The sequence below is a fragment of the Doryrhamphus excisus genome, chromosome 22, assembly GCF_030265055.1.
Source record: "Doryrhamphus excisus isolate RoL2022-K1 chromosome 22, RoL_Dexc_1.0, whole genome shotgun sequence".
NCBI classification, from domain to species: Eukaryota; Metazoa; Chordata; class Actinopteri; order Syngnathiformes; family Syngnathidae; genus Doryrhamphus; species Doryrhamphus excisus.
Window position 1 is genome coordinate 2,297,882 of NC_080487.1, and position 23,971 is coordinate 2,321,852.

Sequence of the window (23,971 nt, forward strand, 5' to 3'; positions counted from 1 at the left end):
TTATAATAATTAAAATAAAATTAAAATGATAATTATTATATTATTATTATGTAAAATATGCAAATATAACTATATTATTATATATAATTATACATCAACATTATTATAATTATGTTATTATAATATAAGATAAATATGATTAAACATTTTTTTTGATAATTGTATAGAGTATACATTTTTTTTGTATTTTTCCACCTCTCTGATTATTTTCATCTTTCCATTTCTCTCTCCTCTCATCTTTTCAGAATGCAAATCCTCAGCAGTACACAATAACGTTCTCATCTCACCTTTGACCTCCCATTTTCTCTTGATACCGCGTGAGTGATGATAGCGGGAGTCGAGAGGGGGAAAAAGCGGCAAACCGCTCCTCCTTCTGCTTATATTCTCCCAGCCCTCGTATCCTTGGAAAATCTTGAATCAGTCGTAAATCCCGGCTCCTATATTACAAAATGTGTTTTCTCTGCTCGTAAAAAGCCTTCCAGACAGCCCTTATAAAGGCTTAACAAGGTCAGCTTTGCATTGTCGCTCATACACGTGGTTTTCCTACTTGGGAGGTGTAAATGGGACTGTAATAAAAAGAGGGAGTGAGACGTCTTACGTTACAGAACGCATTATTATATTTGAATATTTATTTATAAATACAGTCCTGATGCTGTTTGTTTTTAGTGTAAATAGTTTCCATCCATCTCAGTCAGTTTTATAATCAATATCTTTGCACTCCTCGCTTCCTGTTTGCCTGGCAGCCCCCTCGCCACGTTCGACTCATGGCTCCGCGGTTCCTGGATGAGTATTAAAGTGCCACCGTGCACCCCACCTAACAATTTGCCAAACAAAGCACCGGATTTAGGCTGCCACAGTAACCACAGCATGGCCTTCCCTTTTCTTATTCCGTACTCTTTTATCTCAATGTCTGCTATCCCTTTAATTCATGCTTCTCTCTTGCAAGCACACTGATAGTGCTACTTTCATGATTTCACTACAGGAACTATAGAATAGGACCTTCATAAAAATGAACAATGACACAAAATATACATACACATCACAAGCGACTATTATTGACTATTTATTAAGAAGTGTTTTCGCCATCATCTAAAGCATCGGGTGTGTAATTTCTCAGGAAGTACGTTTAAAAGTTTCAGGAACACGTACCAAAAAGAACATTAAGATGCTTTAGAAATCCCAATTCAAAGCGGAACTTCTTCCGGAGCCGGCACATTGTTTTTGGAACTCTGCAAGATTGCAAATACATTCATCTGAAGTTGAATTAAATAGATGAAAATAGTGTTTTTCTTTCTTTTTTTAACCTTTTGCTTCCATGCAATAATCAACAATTTATGCAGGAAGAGACGGCTTGAATATGGAACAGCCCCCAAAAAAGCAGCACACATCTTCCTTTATCTTAATTCAAGCTTCCCCCATTAGGAAGCAACCCGCCGGCATGGACTAGTTTGCAGCAATAAACATATCAGAGTTTCAGCTTATTAAAAAGAAAGCCCCTTTTGACTCTAATGATGCGCTATTAACAAATTCCCAAATCCATTTACCATCTCCAGCATCTTGGTGATTTCTTGCTTCCTTTCAAGTCCAAAGGCACAGGAAATGAGGAAAATCCATTAGTTGTGTTTGCCACTCTGTACTCTGGTCCGTGGAAGCGTGGTCCTGCCCCGTGGGCCTTTATGGCAAGGGCAGAGGAAATGGCCGGGCATTAATGGCAGCTTTGATTACTCTCCCGTCACTAATGTAGCCAACATGAAAGAGAAAAAGAGGAGAGGGATGACTCCTCGTACCCTTTCAAGGGTGTTCTACTATACATGGATGTGCCATTTGGAGCATGTGCATCCTTCCTTGGGCCCTTTACCTCCAAGCAAACCCTATATATGCATTACATCATCATGCTGGTGGCGTTGTCATGCACAATGTTACTCTGTTTGCGTACTCACATATGTATATGTAAATACTGTATATAGACATGCACCAGTCAGACTAGATAGGACGGCTAGAGTCTAGTTCATGCTCAAAGACTAGGTGGGACACACACCATTCAGACTAGATAGGACAGCTCAAGTCGGGTTCATGCTCAAAGACTAAGTGGGACATAACCAGTCAGACTAGATAGGACAGCTTGAGTCTAGTTCATGCTCAAAGACTAAGTGGCACACACACCATTTAGACTAGATAGGACAGCTAGAGTCTAGTTCATGCTCAAAGATTAAGTGGCACACACACCATTTAGACTAGATAGGACAGCTAGAGTCTAGTTCATGCTCAAAGACTAAGTGGGACACACACCATTCAGATTAGATAGGACAGCTTGAGTCTAGTTCATGTTCAAAGATTAAGTGGGACACACACCATTTAGACTAGATAGGACAGCTCGAGTCTAGTTCATGTTCAAAGATTAAGTGGGACACACACCATTTAGACTAGATAGGACAGCTCGAGTCTAGTTCATGCTCAAAGACTTGGTGGGACACACAACAGTCAGACTAGATAGGACAGCTCTAGTCTAACTAAGACCTGAACCTGACCAGTCCGGTCGGGATCAGTTGAATGCCCTGAGAATACAATGACCTGGACAAATGAGAATATTCCCAGGTATCTATGATGTGCATATCTATGAAATCTATCCCAAAAATAAAGTCAATAATAATAATAATAACAATAACAGTGTGTTATTACAGTGGCTCAGATTTAACAAGCCAGTCAAGTGAACTACTTCTAGCAGTCTGATTTCCATTTTACAGTAATTATGTGATTGCCCCAAAGATTATAGTGTGTCATTATAACACTTAGTCATGCCCTCGGAGTTTAGACGTGTATTTAGCCAACTTTGGCTCACATTTGAAGCAATTTGGGGTGTCAGCCTGAGTGATAAAAGAGCAGAGTGACAGCTAATAACAGCCTCTTGTTGGACCAAATATAAGGGGGGTTATGTTAGAAGAATTATTTCCAAGCAGACGTGAAGCAGCCTGAAAAATAAAGTAATGGACAAGAACATGGTGTCCCCTTTTTTATTTGGCTTTTTGGCCCCAAATGACTCTAGTTCAATGAGTCTAGTCTAAGTGGGACACACACCATTTAGACTAGATAGGACAGCTCAAGTCTAGTTCATGCTCAAAGACTAAGTGGGACACACACCATTTAGACTAGATAGGACAGCTAGAGTCTAGTTCATGCTCAAAGACTAAGTGGGACACACACCATTCATACTAGATAGGACAGCTCGAGTCGAGTTCATGCTCAAAGACTAAGTGGGACATAACCAGTCAGACTAGATAGGACAGCTTGAGTCTAGTTCATGCTCAAAGATTAAGTGGCACACACACCATTAAGACTAGATAGGACAGCTAAAGTCTAGTTCATGCTCAAAGACTAAGTGGGGCACACACCATTTAGACTAGATAGGACAGCTAGAGTCTAGTTCATGCTCAAAGACTAAGTGGGACACACACCATTCAGACTAGATAGGACAGCTGGAGTCGAGTTCATGCTCAAAGACTAGGTGGGACACACAACAGTCAGACTAGATAGGACCGTTCGAGTCTAGTTCATGCTCAAAGACTAAATGGGACACACACCATTCAGACTAGATAGGACAGCTTGAGTCTAGTTCATGCTCAAAGACTAAGTGGGACACGCACCATTTAGACTAGATAGGACAGCTGGAGTCTAGTTCATGCTCAAAGACTAAGTGGGACACGCACCATTTAGACTAGATAGGACAGCTAGAGTCTAGTTCATGCTCAAATGACTCTCACCACACACGCACATCATATAATGAGTGCAAATGCAAAACTCCAGTAGCGCCAAGCTAGCAAAAACAAATGACTCGGCTAAGACTGTTTGCCGTTTAGTAGGCTCCGGTATTGATGAAGTCTCATCTTTCACTGTAAATGACATCATGCTAACATTAAGTAACATAATTGCCACTTACGCAGCAGGATTACTTGATTACATTTTCTAATCCAATTTCATCATGCACATTTTCCACCATGAAGCATTCTTTAAACCGGATAAGATCTACAAATGCATGTGAAATGACTGTGATCACTTTAAGGCAGTTAATAACCTAAAGATAAGGATTAGTGAACGTCGTGTGATGTGCCTAAAACCGTGACCTTTGCACTGTCGTGTTGTTGACAGGCCACATGCGGCTCTCCTGTAGCTTATTTCCTCTTCCTTCTTCCTGCTTTGCAATCAGCGGAGTCCTGGATGGGAGTCCTTTGGGTGCTCTTTTATAGCGTGAGTCAGTTCCCTTGATGTCAAGCATAGCCTCCCTTTTCGGAGCCCCAAACACGATGGCTGCCACGTTCGTCTGGGAGTAAATCTGCTCTCAGCGCAAACTTAGCTGTCATTCTCTCTCCTTTTTCATGCACTCGTCCTAATTCTATTAGTGCGCGCTATTCAAGAGTGCACAGATAAGCACAACGGGGGCCACATTGGAGAGCTTCTTGTGGGGTTTGGATGGCACTGGCCTGTGATTGAAATAGTCTCTGTGCTGTATAACTTTGAACTAGAACTCCGAGTGGCTGCCGTCTTTTGCTTTCATGACTTGAATCGCGGGCGGCACGGCGGTCGAGTGGTTAGCGCGCAGACCTCACAGCTAGACCTCCACTCTGTGTGGAGTTTGCATGGTCTTCTTTTCGTCTGTAAATAATATTAGCTTTAAATCAGATGTCGTTAATATAAAAGTTGAACAGTTGTGGTCCCAGTATTGACCCCTGGGGCACTCCACATGTACTGATATTTAAACTTGCAGATGTGTATTCTCCGATTTTCATATACTGCTTCCTGTTGACTTTTTGCATGACACAACAATTATTTATATAATTATTATTTTATATTTTACTATAATGTAATAGATGGGCGGCACGGCGGATGAGTGGTTAGTGCGCAGACCTCACAGCTAGGGGACAAGGGTTCAATTCCACCCTCGGCCATCTCTGTGTGGAGTTTGCATGTTGGGTATGGGTTTTCTCCGCATACTCCGGTTTCCTCACACATTCCAAAAACATGCTAGGTTAATTAGCCACTCCAAATTGTCCATAGGTATGAATGTGAGTGTGAATGGTTGTTTGTCTATATGTGCCCCGTGATTGGCTGGCGACCAGTCCAGGGTGTACCCCGCCTCTCGCCCGAAGACAGCTGGGATAGGCTCCCGCGACCCTCGTGAGGAAAAAGCAGTAGAAAATGAATGAATGACTTGAATCGTGCAATATGGAAGTCGGTATCTTTGTTTGTGTGCGTGTGCATATGTGTGCGACTAATGGGGGCACACATAAATAAGCAAACACTTGTGACACATAATGCAAATACTCTTGCATGTTCATACATTCATATATCCTTGCTGCCTCAGGCAGACAGTCTGCATGTGTGTGTGTGTGTGTGTGTGTGTGTGTGTGTGTGTGTGCGGGCCTGTCTCTCAAAGGGAGATTAACATTGGTCATGCCCATCTGTAGTGTGTGTTTGTGCAATTAAGCTGTGTCAAACTCACAGCTATAATCTGCAATGAAAAGTCGCTGGCATGGCGATGTTGTGACTCGGTCATGATGAATGTCCTGTCTGACTTTCTTTCATAGCATCCATATAGAGGAGTTGTATTATACTGTAATACGTGGTTTGTGTAGTGGGGGGGGGCTTTGGCCTTCACTTCTATGAAGCATCTAATGATGATAAATGCCAAACCGTTGAGCGACTGCAGCGCTTGAAGGACAGTTTGTTTATGTTTGTATGAAAAAAAACACCAAACACAGTTGTCATATTTTTAACGGCAAGGAATATTATGGAATCATATCAGTTAGGTCGTTTTATGTCGACCGATCAACAGACTGCACTGGTATCATACCAGTAAAATACTTGAAATGGTATGGTATATTCCCGACCGGCTACTACAAATAATGTTCACTAGTGTCTGCTTATGCTTGTGGAGAAGCGCCAATAGCGAGTTGTGTCACGCGGAACCGAATAAGTACAGTGCAATGAAAAAGAGGCATATTTCATAATCTGTACCAAAACATATTAGACTCCAACTAAGGTTGGTACCTGTGGTCGCTGAAATAATTTTATCATGAATTATTTGGAGAGCTCTTTCCGCTCTCCTTCGGTCATTATCCCTCCCCTCTCCTTCGCTCTTCTTGCTGGCCATCAGGATGTGAGTCGGAAACGCGAGGCCATCACGGTAAAACCTGCTAATAAATCCATTGCCCGCTGTGGGAGCAAAAGTGCGAATGAGGGGGATTTGACTGAAGGAAGATGGAAAGCCACGTCGATGTGCATGGGCATGAATAATGGAAAGCACCAGAACTTTCCCATCAGGCTCGGCGACAACCCAGACATCCTCCTGTGCCATTTTGGTTACAGGCAGATGAAGGCCACTTGCACAGTGGGAGAGGGAGATAGGGCTGCAGAGAAATGGGCCGACAAGTGAGCAAATGGATGCGAGCGACGTGCTTTGAGAGCTAAGGGCGGGAGCCAAGGAGAGTGGCTGATAATTAGTAGTAATTGTTGTTCAGAGAGGGGAGAAGGGGGGAAAAAAGGCAATTAGTTGTTTTTTTATCCCAGGCACTTCTCTGTTCTTCTGTAGTCGCTTTAAATGCCGGTTTATTTTGTTTCATTACATTTGGAAAAAAATCTGCTTTAGAGATGAAGCCTTCGCAACTCAATCAACGTTCCCGCCGGGAACAAGGAGTTGTCCACTTTCAAGACACCCACTTAGACTTACACTTACACGTCAAAGAACACTCCAATTTCTGTGAAGGAAAAAAAACTTACATGTTTAAGTGTTAAGATGGTCTGGCTATCTTTTTTATTATTTTCCCTCTTTTGCTTGTCGTTTTTGTAGCAGCAAATGAGGAATGAGTTTCACCATCATCTTATAAACATTAAATTCATCACACAGCAACTTAACATTCAAAAAGTACACCTAATAAATATACAAACATGTACCAATAATTTAAAGTCTTTCATTAGAGGATAAGAGGGGCGGCACAGTGGTCTAGGGGTTAGCGCGCTGAGACCAGGGTTCAATCCCACCCTCTGGCATCTCTGTGTGTTTGCATGTTCTCCCCGTGCATGCGTGGGTTTTCTCCGGGTACTCCGGTTTCCTCCCACATTCCAAAAACATGCTAGGTTAATTGGCGACTCCAAATTGTCCATAGGTATGAATGTGAGTGTGAATGGTTGTTTGTCTATATGTGCCCTGTGATTGGCTGGCGACCAGTCTAGGGTGTACCCCGCCTTACGCCCGAAGACAGCTGGGATAGGCTCCAGCACCCCCCCGCGACCCTTGTGAGGAAAAGCGGTAGAAAATGAATGAATGAATTAGAGGATAAGAAGCATAGAAAATAGATGGGTGGCCCTGCAATGCTGCCTCCTCTGAGGGGAGTTGACGTCATCGCAGCACCCCAGTGAATGCATTGCTCAGACACAAGCGCTACTATTTTCTCACTGACTTCCAAAGGACCCAGTTTTTAAACAATTGATAGTTTTTTTGAAGTGAAGGCGATGTCACATGCAAACTAGAAGTTGGCACCAAACGTTGTGTTTTTCTTCCTGTCGGTAATTGTGGTTGTTGGACTGCACTGCATCATACTGACATGTTGTAATATTTTGGTTAAGTTATACGAGGTTGCACTTAACATGCCACTTCTGTCTGGAGGTCTCCGCTGGAGTGTTTATCTACGTCACACGGCACCTGCATGTAGCGAGGAAATAACATCAGCTGACCTGAGAAGGTTTCAGAGAGCAGCATTGGTCGTGATGCATGTGCACTGTCAACACAGACGCGCGTTGGCAGCGTTCCCACTGCGCTTGAGTCCCGCGGGCTGCAGGAATCAAGCGAATGAAAGATGGGCCATGACTGAGCCGTAAAGCAGCAGCAGCTCTGTATTTAGTTACACGCTGGCCGCCGCCGCCGCCGCACTCGTAAGCTTCTGTTGCCGCACACTGGAGAGAGATGAGCAGCACGGAGGTGAACCAGCTTACGGATCATGAGAAGTTACACTCGAGTCCAGGAACCTTTTAGAAACATCCCTAATGAATCCTGCCTCAATTATTCATCTTAAGAGTGTTGTTTCGTGTTGTTTCTCACGTGGAACAAAATGAGGATGGTTGCAAACGATGTGAATATCGCTTATCTTGTACCGCCGGGCATCTCATTCCAGGCAACAATAGCAATCGTTTTCTTCACCCTACCTGCTGAGCTGCACACGGATGAGTTGTTCCGTTCCAATTACACCGCACTGAAGGCCACTTCTCTGCAAACTGGGGTTCGATGGCACACATTGCACGCCTGAAGGGTCGAGTGGCCGCCTATTGTTGACGCGTTGGGAGGGGGGGGTTGGATTCGGAGTGGGTTCATCAATCTTGTCATCAAAAATCAACATGCTTGTTTGTCTGTGACTGTGTATGCATGCTGGTGTGAAAGAGAACGTGTGCGCTTCAGAAATGTACCTTTTTGGTCCGAGCCAGGTTCTAGTGGACCGTGGGTCGATAGATCAATGCGGAGTGGAAGACACACACTCAGCAGAGCCAGAATAGCTCTGGAAAAGGCCACGGCAATCAGTCTTAGCCAAGCCGGTCCCATAATCATCCCGTAAAGATTGCAACTCTCAACAGAGGCTATTTTTACACACGGTCACTTGAGACTCTTTCAATATGCAGCAATTACAGACGCTGATAAATGAGCGTAATGATGCAATCATTGTCTGATTTTATTATTGGATGTTTAAAAAACCTTGCAGCTGCTCAGGCGTAAAAAAAACACATAGAGGTCGGCTGATGGTTGGCTGGTGAGTTGAATGGTGAAAAAAAGATAAAGAATGGCTGGCATTTGTCATGTTGATGGGTCTTCTTTATAATAACACCGTAGCGTCTTCGCCACCATTAAGGTTGATCTGAATCAGTTTGTATCCGCCTTTACCGAAAGTTCCTTTTCGACTGCAAACATGTTTTTGAGGATTAAGCCTTTTGTAGGGGATGCTAATAGCATGCTAATATAGGATAAAATGACACATTAACTAATGTGAAATAATATAAACCTCACTTACATGTTATGTTATAAAATGTTGTTGAAATCTTTGCTAGCATCACTTTATCTTCATCTTGTCTATTACTAAGCTACATATTATTAGTACCGAAAAACGATATTGTCCAACTCTCAATTCAGCCGATACCGATACCGATATGACATATCTCCTGTGGCGGAATGAACATTTTTTTCTTAATACGGATTTTCATGATCGGGAAAAACCATCAACCAATATCCTTACATATTCATTCATTTTCTACCGCTTATCCTCACAAGGGTCGTGGGGGTGCTGGAGCCTATCCCAGCTGTCTTGGGGCGAGAGGCGTCGTACACCCTGGACTGGTGGCCAGCCAATCACAGGGCACATATAGACAAACAACCATTCACACTCACATTCATACCTATGGACAATTAACTACGATTAACATGCTAGGTTAATTAATCGCTAATTAACCTAGCATGTTTTTGGAAGGTGAGCGGAAACCGGAGTACCCGGAGAAAACCCACGCATGCACGGGGAGAACATGCAAATTCCACACAGAGATGGCTGAGAGTGGGATTGAACTCAGGTCTCCTAGCGCGCTAACCACTTGACCACCGTGCAGCCCTCCCTACATATTATATATCGCTATTATTGCAAGCAGAAAATTACATTCATTAAAATCTGAAATTTGAAATGAGTTTCCTTTCAAAATATTAAAATGTGTTTTTAGCTAGTTTTGCTAAAATTGTCAAACGCATCAGTTTTTGTATGACTTGGGTTTTTTTTGCCAAAAGTGTGCCCCGGTTTTTGCTTTGTGCTGTATAATTTCTGTGGAATGGCGTAACCAAACAAAGCACCCTTCACATTGGTGACTCACTATGACTGCTAAATAACTCCCCATGGGGCCAAAAGAGTTGTCATCCCCTCCTGTGCTCTCATATTTGCCAACAAGAGTCTTCAATAAGGTAAAAATTATGCAAAATGGGTCAACAAACCCCGAGTTAGCACTGTAATAAATACAAACTCCCCTCTTAAACAACATTGCAAGCCCAGAATAGGACACTCTTGCAGCACATATTTCACCACTGAATGATCATTCCATTCACAGGCGTATGCAATTGTGTAACATAACGTGATTAATTGGTCAGGACTCCTGCGTGTGCGCCCTGTGAGCCAACCGGTGGCGGTGCCACATCATTGATGGAATTGGTTTTGAAAGCTGAATGAACGGCAAAGATTAGGGTTCATCTTCTATGCCGTACGCTGAGAATTCATCATCTTTCCACCCACTCACAGAAGCACACACACGTGTAATCCTCCTCTGCTTTAGAAATGGAGATTAGAAAGCAGTGTGGCTTCTTTTACGGCTTTCGCTGGGAATTCGGTGATTCATGTTTACATTTCTGTTATGAAATTCAATTTCAATCAATTTTGCATGTTTGCCATGTCCTTGCCGCCGTTTGCGTGCGCTTTATCCATCCTCCACTTGTCTTGTAAGCGTCTACGTATCTATACCTGTCCCCTCTCGCTATTTATTCCTCTTTTGCAATGCTTGGATCAATTCCAAAGCTCCATTGGAATCAAATTTCTCTTTCAAATTTCCTTCTAACTTTGGTGCATTTCAAAGCAAATAGGTGATCACACCGCATCAGTCCTCTTCCCGCCAAGGATGGAGAGTGAATTGGAATGGAGGGATAAGACACAATAAGAAACAATGCAAATGTTCAGATTCAGATTACTGCCACCGACAGGACTGGAGTGGAATAGCATCGACTGGAATGCAACTTAACTTAATATTAATTCATTCATTTTCTACCGCTTTTCCTCACGAGTGTCGCGGGGGGTGCTGGAGCCTATCCCAGCTGTCTTCGGGCGAGAGGCAGGGTATACCCTGGACTGGTGGCCAGCCAATCACAGGGCACATATAGACAAACAACCATTCACACTCACATTCATACCTATGGACAATTTGGAGTGGCTAATTAACCTAGCATGTTTTTGGAATGTGGGAGGAAACCGGAGTACCCGGAGAAAACCCACACATGCACGAAGAGAACATGAAAACTCCACACAGAGATGACCGAGGGGTGGAATTGAACTTGGGTCTCCTAGCTGTGAGGCCTATGCGCTAGCCACGCGGCTACCGTGCAGCCACTATGGAAGTTCATTAATTTTCTACCGCTTATCCTCAAGAGGGTCGCGGGGTGCTGGAGCCTATCCCAGCTGTCTTTGAGCGAGAGGCGGGGTACACCCTGGACTGGTGGCCAGCTAATCACAGGGCACAGGGCACCCTGGTCTCCTAGCTGTGAGGTCTGCACGTTAACCACTAGACCACCGTGCCGCCCTCACTTAATAATATAACTTAGATAATAATACAACTAACCAATTTAGATATTCAGATTTAGGAGAGGTTTTTTTTGGCCTACATGCTAACCACTCGTCCACCGTGCGGCCACTAGCGACACCAACGATGAAGAATGAATGGATTAGCAATGTCATAGAAATGTGTGTGCGCCGCCATGCCCAGGCAATGTCGTCGTATCTTTATCAACTCACGTCTTCATGATGTCTTCATCTTTGCGGCCTGTTTATCTGCGTTTGATATTTCTCAGAATAGCACGACCAACAGCCGAGAAGCCTGATGTGTGTTGGTTCCTGCAAGCACGCCTCTCCGTCAGGGATTAATGCCCAGGATGACAATACACATCCATAGACACAGATTAATGGCCGCCCTATCATCTAAAAAGCCTCTCAATAGCAATCTACTTGAGCATCCTTCTTCTTCCAGCCTCCTCCTCTTCCTCCTCCTCTTCCTCTACTCACACGGCTCTTCATGGTGTCTTGCCACATGCTAAACCTCTAATGGTTGTGTTTTGCTCAGTGATTTTCATTCAAGGCTATTCCTTTTTTGTGGCGCTCAGTCCTCTTTGAAGTGGCGGAATAAAGAAGGGATGCTCGTGTTCTGAGGGCGTTTAGTCAAGATGTCTGCATTTATGCATGCATTTGGCCCCTCGGGAGACAAAGACTAAACTTAAAACAGGATGTAGCCTCTTTTGAAATAGTCTTTGATGCATAATTCATTATATTGAAATTGTGTTTATTCATACTTATTGAGACGCACATAAAGCATGCTTTTATAGCCTGTTGGACTGTGGAGCACAATGCATACTGTATATATCATCATCAAGCATAAATGCTTACTGTCTTGTAGCATTGGGCCGGATGGGAGTGGAGACGATATCGGAAATTCTCTAACTAGAACCTGGACTTTTATTTACCTAAACCACTAAAAAGACATAGTGTCGATTGGAAAAAAAATATTTTTTTAAATATATACATTTTACGAATGTGAGTGTGAATGGTTGTTTGTCTATATGTGCCCTGTGATTGGCTGGCCACCAGTCCAGGGTGTACCCCGCCCCGAAGACAGCTGTGATAGGCTCCAGAACCCCCCGCGACCCTCGTGACGAAAAAGCGGTAGAAAATGAATGAATGAATAAATTTTACTTGAATAATGATCTGGAGTGCATGAGAAAACATGAGAATGTATCTCTTTGTGATGTGCGTACACATGAGCATTGATTACTGATTACTATGTCATAAATCATGATCAGTAATCTTTGATTATAAATACCTGATATTTGATTGATTACAGAATTTTAACCTTATTGATCAGGACTGAAGTTCATCAAAAGTTAAGAAAAATAAAATATAAGGACTTCTTTGTCCCTCAATAGTAGCAATTTAACTACACTTTTTTACATATTTTTTTATTTTAAAGCTCTAAACTGGATTTTCGTCATATGAATAATTTGTTTAGGATATTGAAATACAGAAACAAAAATATAACGATTCAAGAATAAAAACTCAAAGTCACAACAGTCTATATCACCGTAGCTTAAACTGTGCCCAGACACGTTCATGTGATTGACATGCCATGATGCCGTTCACTGCACTAACAATGCTGGCCTTTTTTGGACTTTTACATCGGCCTACAAAACCAACCCTCAATTTATGCAGACACCTACTGAGTATTTGGTTTTGGTTTTGTACAGACACCAACCCGTGTGCAAATGAACCGTGACAACATGACAACTCATCATTATCTCGACGAGGTAGAATTACAAGCCTCCTCCAAAGTAGAAATATGCATATGCATACATTTCTATACCTCATTGTGATGATGTATGAAGGCTAAATCATTACTTAGTGTCGTTGTGGAAATACTTTTTGGCTTAACTGTGGCGAGACTCACATCCTTTTTTCTACTGTGTGTGTGTGTGTGTGTGTGTGTGTGTGTGTGTGTGTGTGTGTGTGTGAGTGAGTGGTTTGCTCGCTGGAAGGAAACAGCTATCTCTCTGTATGTCAGGCGTTGGTTGAGAAGGGGTAATAGAGTAAGGAGGGAGTAGGAGGAGAGGGAGAAGGAGAAGGAAGAGCACTGTAGCGCCCGGGGAACGATGACAGCCATCACACTGAAAAATGGTGACACACATAGCCCGAGATACACACACACACACACACACTTACACACACCTGGATCACACTCTGATGTTATTGAGCCCTTAGGCTTTTGTATTATGCTTGAGTGATTTTTTTTTTTTTTTGTTCTGCTGTCTTTTCAAAGTGTGACTTACAGTAACGTAACACTTTTTGTACTGTATATCACATTCTTTTCTGGCATTGATGTGCATTCATTGTCATTTTTAATGACGTGGAAATATGTCTGTAAATGAATAAGTGTTGAGCTTTCATCATATTAACAGTGCATGACGCCAGTATTAGTTCATTTCATGAATGTAATATTAAGCAACACCTTCTATAGTCATTTTACTTCCTTACTTCCTTTCTTTTTAAATTGCTCGCCTTTTCTTTCGTCCCTTTTTGGATGCAAAGTATTTTTTTTTCCAATGCCTCCTTGTGTCTATTATTGACTTTTCCCTGTTTCTTGTCTTCCATTACAGCAAAATGATACAACACCTTTCTCTTGCTGTCATTTATCCCTTTCATCATTCTAAGATCATCTCCTTGTTTCCTTTCTTCTCCCCGCATCACTCCCTCCTCCGCACACATAAACCAAATGTCATCTCTACCGTGAGCACAACACTTACTCAAAGCCCAATGCCCTGTCACGCCCCCCCCAACCCACATTTGGGTGCTAAATCCACGGAATTACAGTGCGGCAACACCAGTAAACATCCACGCATTCATAGGACGAGAAAGCGCATCCCGCCGCTGCCCGGCTTGGCGAGAAGCCGTTTAGTCACTTTATCAAATGTCATCGCTGAAAAGGTCAGCCTTCACGCAGGCTCCGCTCCAGATAAAACAATGCTCCGCCTCCTGTCATGGCCGCTGCCGTCCCCACCGTGGTGATGCTCTCGGGCTCGATGAGAATGTCTTGCATTTTAAAGCTCACCTTTACCCTCGCACCTCAGTGCTCTTAAGCAAGACCCTGTTATGTCATATTTTACATCTTGCATATACATCTTACATTTTTACTGACAAAATGGACAAATCTTTGTAAAAAAGGCACATGCAAGCCAAAAGGCAAACAAAACTGAAATGATTGACAAACTTAAATGCCCCAAAAATTACTTTTTTAATATAAATTGTTTATTATAATAAATAATATTAAAGAACAATAAGAGGTGGGCAGCCATGTAGTTTCCCGTAGGATTGAAATTCCAAATATAAGTAGATTTCCTGCAGTTATCTTGATTTTAATCAAATGTAATGCGTTCTTCCTTCCGCCATTGGGAATGTTTGTCTATACGTCTGATTGACTGGTGGAGATTGTGGTATATTTTATAATTATTGTATATATGATATAAACACACAAAAGTGTCCGGGGCAAGATGGGATGGAACAAAACTCTACAACGAAAATACCGGGCAAGCACATAAATCAAGTATTAAATTCCAGGGTAACATAAGAAAAAACAAGAAAATATTGAAAAAAACATGAAAATGAAATCAAAATTCATTCATTCATTTTCTACCGCTTTTCCCCCACAAGGGCCGCGGGGGTGCTGGAGCCCACCCCAGCCGTCCTGGGTGAGGGAAACATACATAAATGCATGACCACGTAGTAAAGTCTCGGCTCCATAAATGTTTGAGCACGGCGTATGCGGCATGCTGGGAGAAAACACACAGGAGCGTAGAGACTGTTGCTCAAGAGGTGCTTTCCTGCTCTTAAATTGGACATATCTTCCTTAAATATTTCCAAATAGAAGGTGGATCTGTGCTAAGTGATAAGCTATTTTGCACCGAGCCGCCAACAGAAGCTTCTCTGGCAGCCAAATGCTGCGCCAACAAAAATCCAATTTTTCACGCACAATGTGGCGCCGCTATACAGCTGCCTGTCTGTCGCAGCATCAGAGGTGTGATCAATGGCAGCGGGTGAGACATACTGAGCCCGCCATGCCCTGGCTGAACCCCCGGGGGCCCACGGTAAACACATAGTTTACACTGGCTGGACAGACACTTTCTTGGCTGCGGCTTCCAAGGTCTGAGGGGCCCTGCAGCAGCCAGCGGGGGTGTGGTGGTCTATCAGGGCAAACACAGCACAGTGTCAGAGGGTGAGTGTCAGAGAGTGTTGCTCCTGTGGAAAAATCTACTTGCACGTCATTGGTCAGTTTGTACTGTATGGCTCTGGCTTCAAAACAATAAACATTATGGATCTGCCATATGCAGTGAAGCGACGCTAGTGGTAGTTTCACTTGCGTAACATCTTTCTCAATTAATTTCACTGTCAGAGCACAAAAATAGCATCCAGCGTTCTGTACATTAGCACAATTAATAAGATCTGAATAAAGGGTTAGGGTTAGGGTTAGTTAGTTAGTTCATAACCAAATGTTTATTCAAATAGCAATAAATATGTTATAAAACTCAGAAATGTGTCTTTAGACCACAGTCTTCATAAAAAGTTTTTTAATCATGTTAGATTTTTTTTTTTTTTTTTTTACCAACCTTTTCAATAAAGCTGAATTGACTTGTAAACAAAAAAAAAAAAAAAAAAAGTATGTTTCCCTCGCTTTGCTCACGTCGACCTTATCGGACTAAACCTGTTTTTCCTAGAACATTAGAGAATTCATATGCATCCCGATCCCAGACATAAAATTCTCATAGAAGGAAAAGGCGGCACGTTTCATTGCATGCTCTAAATAACTTTATTGACATTTGAATTGGGACTAGATTACAGTCGTCTTTATGCGGCTTCTCCTAGAAATACGTCCCAAACCACTCTTAATCATATTAGCATTTGCAAAGCTCGCTCACCTCATTGCGATGCTCGATTGTAGGCGTGTGTATAAAGCAGCTTATAGCGTTTTATTGTCCCCCTAAGGAGACACGGCAATGTGGTGAGGACATGTGAAGTATTTCTTTCAGGGCGAACGGCCGTGAATCATTGTGCTAGAATGTTTGCTCACGCTTATCCTTCAGAGCATTTCTCCGACACTGACAGCTCTGTTTTGAAATAAGCTGCAAGGTGCTTTATTTTTCCTTTAAAGGGATGTTTTTATGAGGTAGGCATGCATTTATTTCAAGGACTATCACCGGATATATATATTAGATGGATGTAGTATAGATTATTTTTTTTTATTGGAGACTACTTCATCGTGCTGCTTGATACAATCAAGTATTTGTGTTGTGACTATCACACTTCAAGTTGAACGTCAGTCAGCGTCATTCTTACTCGAAGCATCCAAGAGGCGTAGCGATACAATCAAAAGATGCTGTTGGTTCTTGGTTGACACTACAGACATGTTGTAACGAGGGATACGGTAGATGAAGACATCTGTTTGCACAAAAGACCTTCTCAGGAGGATTTAGTGGGAAAGTGTTAAAAAGCAAGTACAGTAGTACTAACCAATGAATGTTGTATTTTGGTGTGTCTTTTCTTCTGTTTACTTGCTCTATTCAACTTCATTCTTTTGTAAAGTGTCTTTGAGTATCTTGAAAAGCGCTATACAAATAAAATGTATTATTATTATTATTATTATTATTATTATTATTATTATTATTATTATTACTACAGTTTTGTAGTAACTACAGTGTTAGTAATTTGATCCGGAACAAATGTTCTCATAGAAAATCATGCAAATCCAATTAATCCATTCAAAATAATCATTTAGGGCTGTCACGTGATTAAAATTTGTAATCAGATTAATAAGCTTTCAAATTAATCATGACTAATTATGCCCATTTTACTGTATTTTGTATTAACACCTCCAAATGAAGTTTGAAAATCGATTTTCCTGTATTTTTCTCCTTAATAGCAGAACATTTGAATACACATTAACCGTGTTATTATGCACAACCAGGCGTTGCGTTGAAGGACACCATGCAGTGTAGGTTAAAGTCACGTTTTGGGTGTATTTTCTGGGATTTCCAAGTTAACTTCAATACTGATAGGAATACGGTATCTTTCGTTTCGTAGATTTGATGAAGTTTGGAGTGTCAGTGAACGCCCCTCGGGGTCGTGTGGTCAGAACGAGGAAGTGTAGTTGTAATTGGAGTGATGTTGCTGTGTGTGTTTTGTGTTGTGATGTGTGACGTTTACGTCAAAAATGGAACCATGCCAGATCGTTGTAAGCTAACGCTTCAACTGTCCATGGGAGGTGTTTGTCAAATGCCTGCGTGGAGGTGTGTGAGGACTGCGTGGAGGTGTGTGAGGACTGCGGAGCTGAGCAATAAGGCAAGTCAAGAGGAAGAAATGGAGGATTTTTTTCAGTGGATGAACGTGCTTGTGGGCATCACATCGGGATAGTTAATGACTGTCAGCTACGCGGCTGTGGAGTTAGCGAGCACGCCAACCGAAGAGAGGAGAGGAGCGAGATGGATGGAAAGGGGAAAGTGGACAGATACAAGGTATTATGAAGCCGTGGACGCACAGAGAAGCGGAGTGAAATGGAGGAGAAGTTGCCAAGATATTTTCTCATCTTCTCATCTTCTTCCAGCAAGCTGAAGAAGACGAAACGACCGAGGCTGCGGGCCAATTCTTTGCTTCTGTGATCAATAACAACAAAGCAAAGTGGGAGTATTGCTCATAAAATAACTCAAATATCACCCAGTCTCTTGTTAGCTTTTTTTTTTTTTTAACACATCTGTCCGGCCCCATTCTGGCTCCTATTCCATCGGTGCTGCCTTTTTAAGTCTTAAAGAGCCTCTCTCACTTCTTGTAAGAGCTTTAAAAGCACAATGTCTGCGGGAAGCAATTTTTCAGCAGGATCAGAGTCTGACGGAAATAGATACACAGCGGGAACGGGGATGGCCTCTTCAGGAGGAAGGCTTTGACCTTGAATTGTCCTCGCTCCCCCTCAAGGGTGTTCAGTGAGATGTTTCGATTGTGGCTTTGTTGTTGCCAACAAAGCAAATAGTAGACGCGTAGAACCACCTTGTCGTTCCGTGCAACGGGACATTTATTTAGCAAAGTTGCATTATTAAGGATGTTGTCTAAATATTGTTGCTCTTTTTGTGTGTCCTTGCAGGCAGACTCGGGAACAGGAGACGCCTCCGGACTTCTTCTATTTCTCTGACTTTGAGAGACACAATGCTGAGATTGCGGCCTTCCACCTGGACAGGTGAGGCGGAGACATGCATCGGAAGTTCTGCACAAAAAAATGGCGGTTAAGAGTGACATCCTATCTAAAACAACAACACAACCTTCCATTCATTCATTCATTCATTTTCTACCGCTTATCCTCACGAGGGTCGCCGGGGTGCTGGAGCCTATCCCAGCTGTCTGGGTACACCCTGGACTGGTGGCCAGCCAATCACAGGGCACATATAGACAAACAACCATTCACACTCACATTCATACCTATGGACAATTTGGAGTGGCTAATTAACCTAGCATGTTTTTGGAATGTGGGAGGAAACCGGAATACCCGGAGAAAACCCACGCATGCACGGGTGTCTGCAAACTCCACACACAGATGGCCGAGAGTGGAATTGAACTTGGGTTCACTCACACTTGGACCTCACTTAGCTGTGAGGTCTGGGTGCTAACCACTCAACCGCCATGCAGCCCAGCCTCAAGGCAAAATCAATTTCCAATAATATCGTCCAATCAAACTCCACACAGAGATAGCCGAGGGTGGGATTGACCCTGGTCTGCGTGCTAACCACTTGACCACCGTGCACAGCCCACAGCCTTCCATTTGAAGCATTTTCATCAAGCAAAGCAAAGTTTACATTTAATGAATTATGAACTCGCCATATTTGTGTTTATCCAACCATAATGCGGCAGGCAGCAATTCCACCAATCATCAGTCTGCACACTGACACGGACTGAGACGTACACATCTGACATATGTCCTGCTAACAGCCAGGAAGTGTCATTAAAACACAACTTATGTCACCGTAAACAATAACACAAACTTGGGGCAGAAGAAATTCCCGCACTGGGGAAATAATACTCCATTTTGTGCAATCAGCAGTGTGCACTCTGCTAAAAAAAAATGGCAGTAAATGGCAATGAATGGCCTTCTATTCCTATCCACCTCCATTGTGACTCCAAAAATACGCACATTGGAAATAATGTTGGTGACCAAAAGGTCAAGTTGAAGCTGTTCTTCTCTGTGGTCGTGGAGGGACCATGTCCTGTTTGATGTCCTGCTGCTTTGACTCCGGCCCTGATTGCTAATCTGCGCCTCCTCGTGTCAGCTCATTAAGCACCTGGCAGGGAGGAAGACAAAGCTGCAGAACACTAGACGTGAAGGGCACCTCTGCCTTCCTGTAAAGATTTGTAATATGGTGACATTATTTGACATGAAGACCGGAATACTAATGTTGGAATTAAGGTTTTACTACGCAAGAGATCACCTTGTGACAATACCTGTAAAAAGCCGCCATAATGACACCTTAGGGCTATTGTTATCTATTCCCAATTAGCCAATAGTTCATGTCATGGAGGACAGTGTTTTTCAACCTTTTTTGAGCCACGGCATGTTTTTTACATTGGAAAAATCTTGTGGCACACCACTAACCAAAAATGTTACAAAATGTCACCAAGACCTCACATGTGCATCAATAAGTCTTATCAGTGGAACAAGGCAGGTGTTGCCACACGGACCAATATTACATTATTATTACAGTAGCCACGTTTTTACGAGTTTTTCGCTTTCCGAATGACCTTTCGGGAAACAATGGTATCCATGGAATATTTCAATCTCTTGTCTACATATAGAATAGTCAATAGGGCATGCCCAGTAAAACGTAAACACCAACATCACGTGATACCGGCTTCCTGGAGTTTTTCTTTCGCTTGTTGGAATAACTCCGTATTGCCAGTTTTTCCTTCGTCCAGTCTTGGAATTTAGTTTGAATCAAAAACAAACTTTGCTTAGCATTCCAATGCCGATTGCTGGCCTCCATTTTTAAAAGTGAAGAACGTCTGGATCTGCGTGTTACGTCAAGAACGAAAAAATTAGGAAAGAGAGGAAAAGATCAAATTCAATCTTGCTAATATTTTATAATTAAACTCGGGACATGTTTTATATAGATATATATTTTCTTTTTTTGAATAAAACTGCACTTGTGAATGGCCTATAGAAGGGTTTAGATTCTGTTCCACAGATGGCGCTAATGCACACGAAAGCTGCTTACAAAACCGCCAATAAACACCACGAAGAAGAAGAACGCACCCTGACAACTTTCCGTTTGAGCGGGTACAAGATACCTCAAATCGGATTGGTTAAAGGAATATTCCATATCTGTTCAATTGTTTTCGTTAGAGCAAATAAACCAAAGTGAATTGGAATATGTGGGTCCATGTATACTATTGACATAATATCTGCAAATGATGATTAATAAATGTTAATTATAAAAATTGATATTGGATAATTCCTCACGGCACACCTGGCGGGTTTCTCAAGGTACACTAGTGTGCCACGGCAAAATCACTGATGTAGGAAATGGCATCCCAATAATGGGATGGTCTGTCCCGTGTCCGTCAGAACCTTGCATGTTCTCTGTTTTTACACGCTTCCACACGTCTTCCCTTTCACTGCCTCCATCGGTTTTGCGCCACAAACACATGGCCGTACAGCGAAGCCCCGAGCACGGAGAGGCCCCGAGTCCCAGAGAATAAATGTGGCTTCCCACAGCCAGCATCCGACCCAACAATGACTGCAGCGTCTGTACTTCGCTTTTCACTCTCCCTGCTGAAGGGAGCTTCGTGAAAAAAACAGGAAACATCAGAAGGCTTAGGGTCGGAGCGGCGATGCGAGCGTTGCTTTTTCATTTCCATCCTGACACAAGTTGAGAGCGAGGTTACAACACTTGTCCATTCACATGTCGGCGGGGGAGGGGAGGGGTGGGGGGGCGCAGAGGAGAGAAATGGTGGAGTCGCTCTCGTCTTTCCTTTAGGCGCAATGACACAGAATGCAGAAATTGCATTAGCAGCAGCTTTTGTCAACAGTCTGCTACACATCTGCTTCTCCTCTCTCTCCCCCCCCACACACACACACACACACACACACACACACACACACACACACACACACACACACAGCTGGCATATGTGTGTGTGGGTTGAGGGGAAGAGGAGGAAACCAAAGGCATGAAAGGCCCTGTGCCCATTCTAAATATAAGCCAGGCAGGGTTTGCCAAAAGCAGCACTTTATTTTTTTTTCCCCTTTATTTTGTCTGTTCTAAATTAGACCTTGGCTACAGACGGGGGCCCGCTGCTGGTGTTGCAGAGTGAGGCTGCACTGCCTCCCAGGGGGCCCATAGTCGTACAGAGGCTCCTTTAAAGCAGCAATAACACAGCCAAAGCCACCTCTCTTATAGGCCGCACGCCGCCATTAACACACTTCATTATGTGATTGGATTCACTTCAGGTGGAAAAAGAGCGATGCCAAAACAGATCGAATACAACCTCATATTGAACAGTCACTGATGCTTGTAGCTTGTGAGAAGGACGAAAAAAGGCAAGTGATGCTGTTGCATTTAGCATGGGAACAGAAGAAACACTACATTGTGTTGGATATGAAAAGATGCGGAAATTTAGCATAAGAGGAGAAAAAAGCTTGATCCTATTTTTCATACTTTGAATTTAATGCACATTTAATAGGTTTTTGGAGACTCTGTTCCTGCCGCATCTCTCGATCTGCTCTGCTCTGTAGGCAAAGTCGTCTACAACCGTAGTGTGGCGGTATGATGTTTTTATTCCAAATACAGTGGAACCTTGGTTAGCATACGCTTGGTTTGCGTACATTTCCAGATTTGCATGCAATACGGTGTGGGTGTTTTTATATATCTAGTGTTTTTTATCATTTATTACATAACCAGCCCCCCCCCCCAAAGACTCCACATTGTGAATTGCTGTCGGAAATTCACTTTTCTGACAGGTCGATTTTCGCCCGTTTTTCAGGTCCGCAGCTATCGCGATTTCTCCTTTTTTGAGGTGTTTAAACGACACTTTTCTGGTCCGGGAGGTGGACAAAACCCACCACACATTCATCAGGGGTCCCAGCAGGACCTAAAGAAGGCAAAAAAAATCCCACTTTTTTTACTTTTCATTTTCGCCCGTTTTTTAGGTCTGCGTTTGTCGCAAATTTGACTTTTTTGAGGTGTTTAAACGATAGTTTTCTGGTCCGGGAGGTGGACAAAACCCACCACACATTCATCAGGGGTCCCGGCAGGACCTAAAGAAGGCAAAAAAAAAAAATCCCACTCTTTTGACGGTTTGATTTTCGCCCGTTTTTTAGGTCCGCGTTTTTTTTTAGGTGTTTAAACAATAGTTTTCTGGTCCGGGAGGTGGACCAAAAACCCCACACATTTAGTCCACACCGAGCTTTACATCCATAAAGATACACAAACCTCTTTTACATCAGATGTAGGTGAAAAATATAAGCAAACATAAAAAATACTTCTTTTTCAGTGTATTCAAACTCATCTTTCTCAAAAAAATAAAAATTCAGCTTGTTTGCTTTCAGAAGATCCAAAAATCATGCCAGTTCTCCAAATGGTTTAAGTACTCTTTCACATTTACTTTTGTTTTGTTTTTGCTGAGGGCTTAACCATCCTGTTAGTTTTGCAACATCACGAATAAATAAACATGCTTTGTAGTTTATTGTATTTATTTGATATATTCCCTATCTCTCCTCCGACTCCTCCCCACGTCTCCATCTTTAATCTGGTGATGTCCTCCTCCAGCCTTGCCCTCGGGCCCTAAGCCCATTAGCAGTTGTCGGGGGGGGAGGGGGTATCAATTTTTAAAGAGCCAGTTCTGATGTCATATTGAAGACATTGGCCACAGATGCATAAAATGGACATTTGGCACGCACACCGCCATGTCATCTTTTACCTCACACAACAATACCACACTTAACCTGAGATTCCACTTAAAGTGTTCCAGCTGAAGGCACGCAACCACGGCGACGTCCGCAGCAGTTGGCGGATGAATACAACTTCCCTGAATGGATGGGGAAGTTTTATCTTCATGGGCTTTTACGCTAGGATGGTATTTGGAGGTTAGAACAAGCCTGATGGAGACAGTAGAAGGCTGGGGTGGTTTAATGATGTCACAGTGCCCCCTGGTGGCGGATAAGGTATTAGGTTCTAAGGCAAGGTGGATAGAATTTCACTGTTAAATCAACACTTTACATTGAAAATGTATGCACGGTCAATCCCAATGTGTTTTCCCATTCTGTAGGATTCTGGACTTCCGCCGCGTTCCCCCTGTGGCTGGCCGACTTGTCAACATGACCAAGGAAATTCGAGATGTCACACGAGATAAAAAGCTATGGAGGACATTCTTCATATCACCAGGTAATATTCCTCATGTAGATGAGAGCTAATTGTAGTACCCGAAATGCAGGGGACATTAATATTAACGGGGGAACTCGCCGCATACGCTCGCCTGCATCAAAGCGCCGCACTTAATGAGCTATGCAACTTTTGGTCACATATTACGCACACGGGAACGTCTCATGGGACTGAATTTACTTACAATCT

The 23,971-nt window shown here is 42.8% G+C and overlaps 1 protein-coding gene across 6 annotated transcripts in view; it reads left to right on the forward strand.

The window, feature by feature from the left end:
• Positions 1-23,971, forward strand: part of fam20cb (FAM20C golgi associated secretory pathway kinase b) — a 90,790-nt gene that overhangs the window by 61,992 nt on the left and 4,827 nt on the right. For all 6 annotated transcript variants that reach the window (XM_058062242.1, XM_058062241.1, XM_058062243.1 and 3 more), the window contains 2 exons: positions 18,499-18,591; positions 23,670-23,785. In XM_058062242.1, the coding sequence (XP_057918225.1) occupies positions 18,499-18,591; positions 23,670-23,785 (209 nt within the window). The remainder of the gene's footprint in view (positions 1-18,498; positions 18,592-23,669; positions 23,786-23,971) is intronic.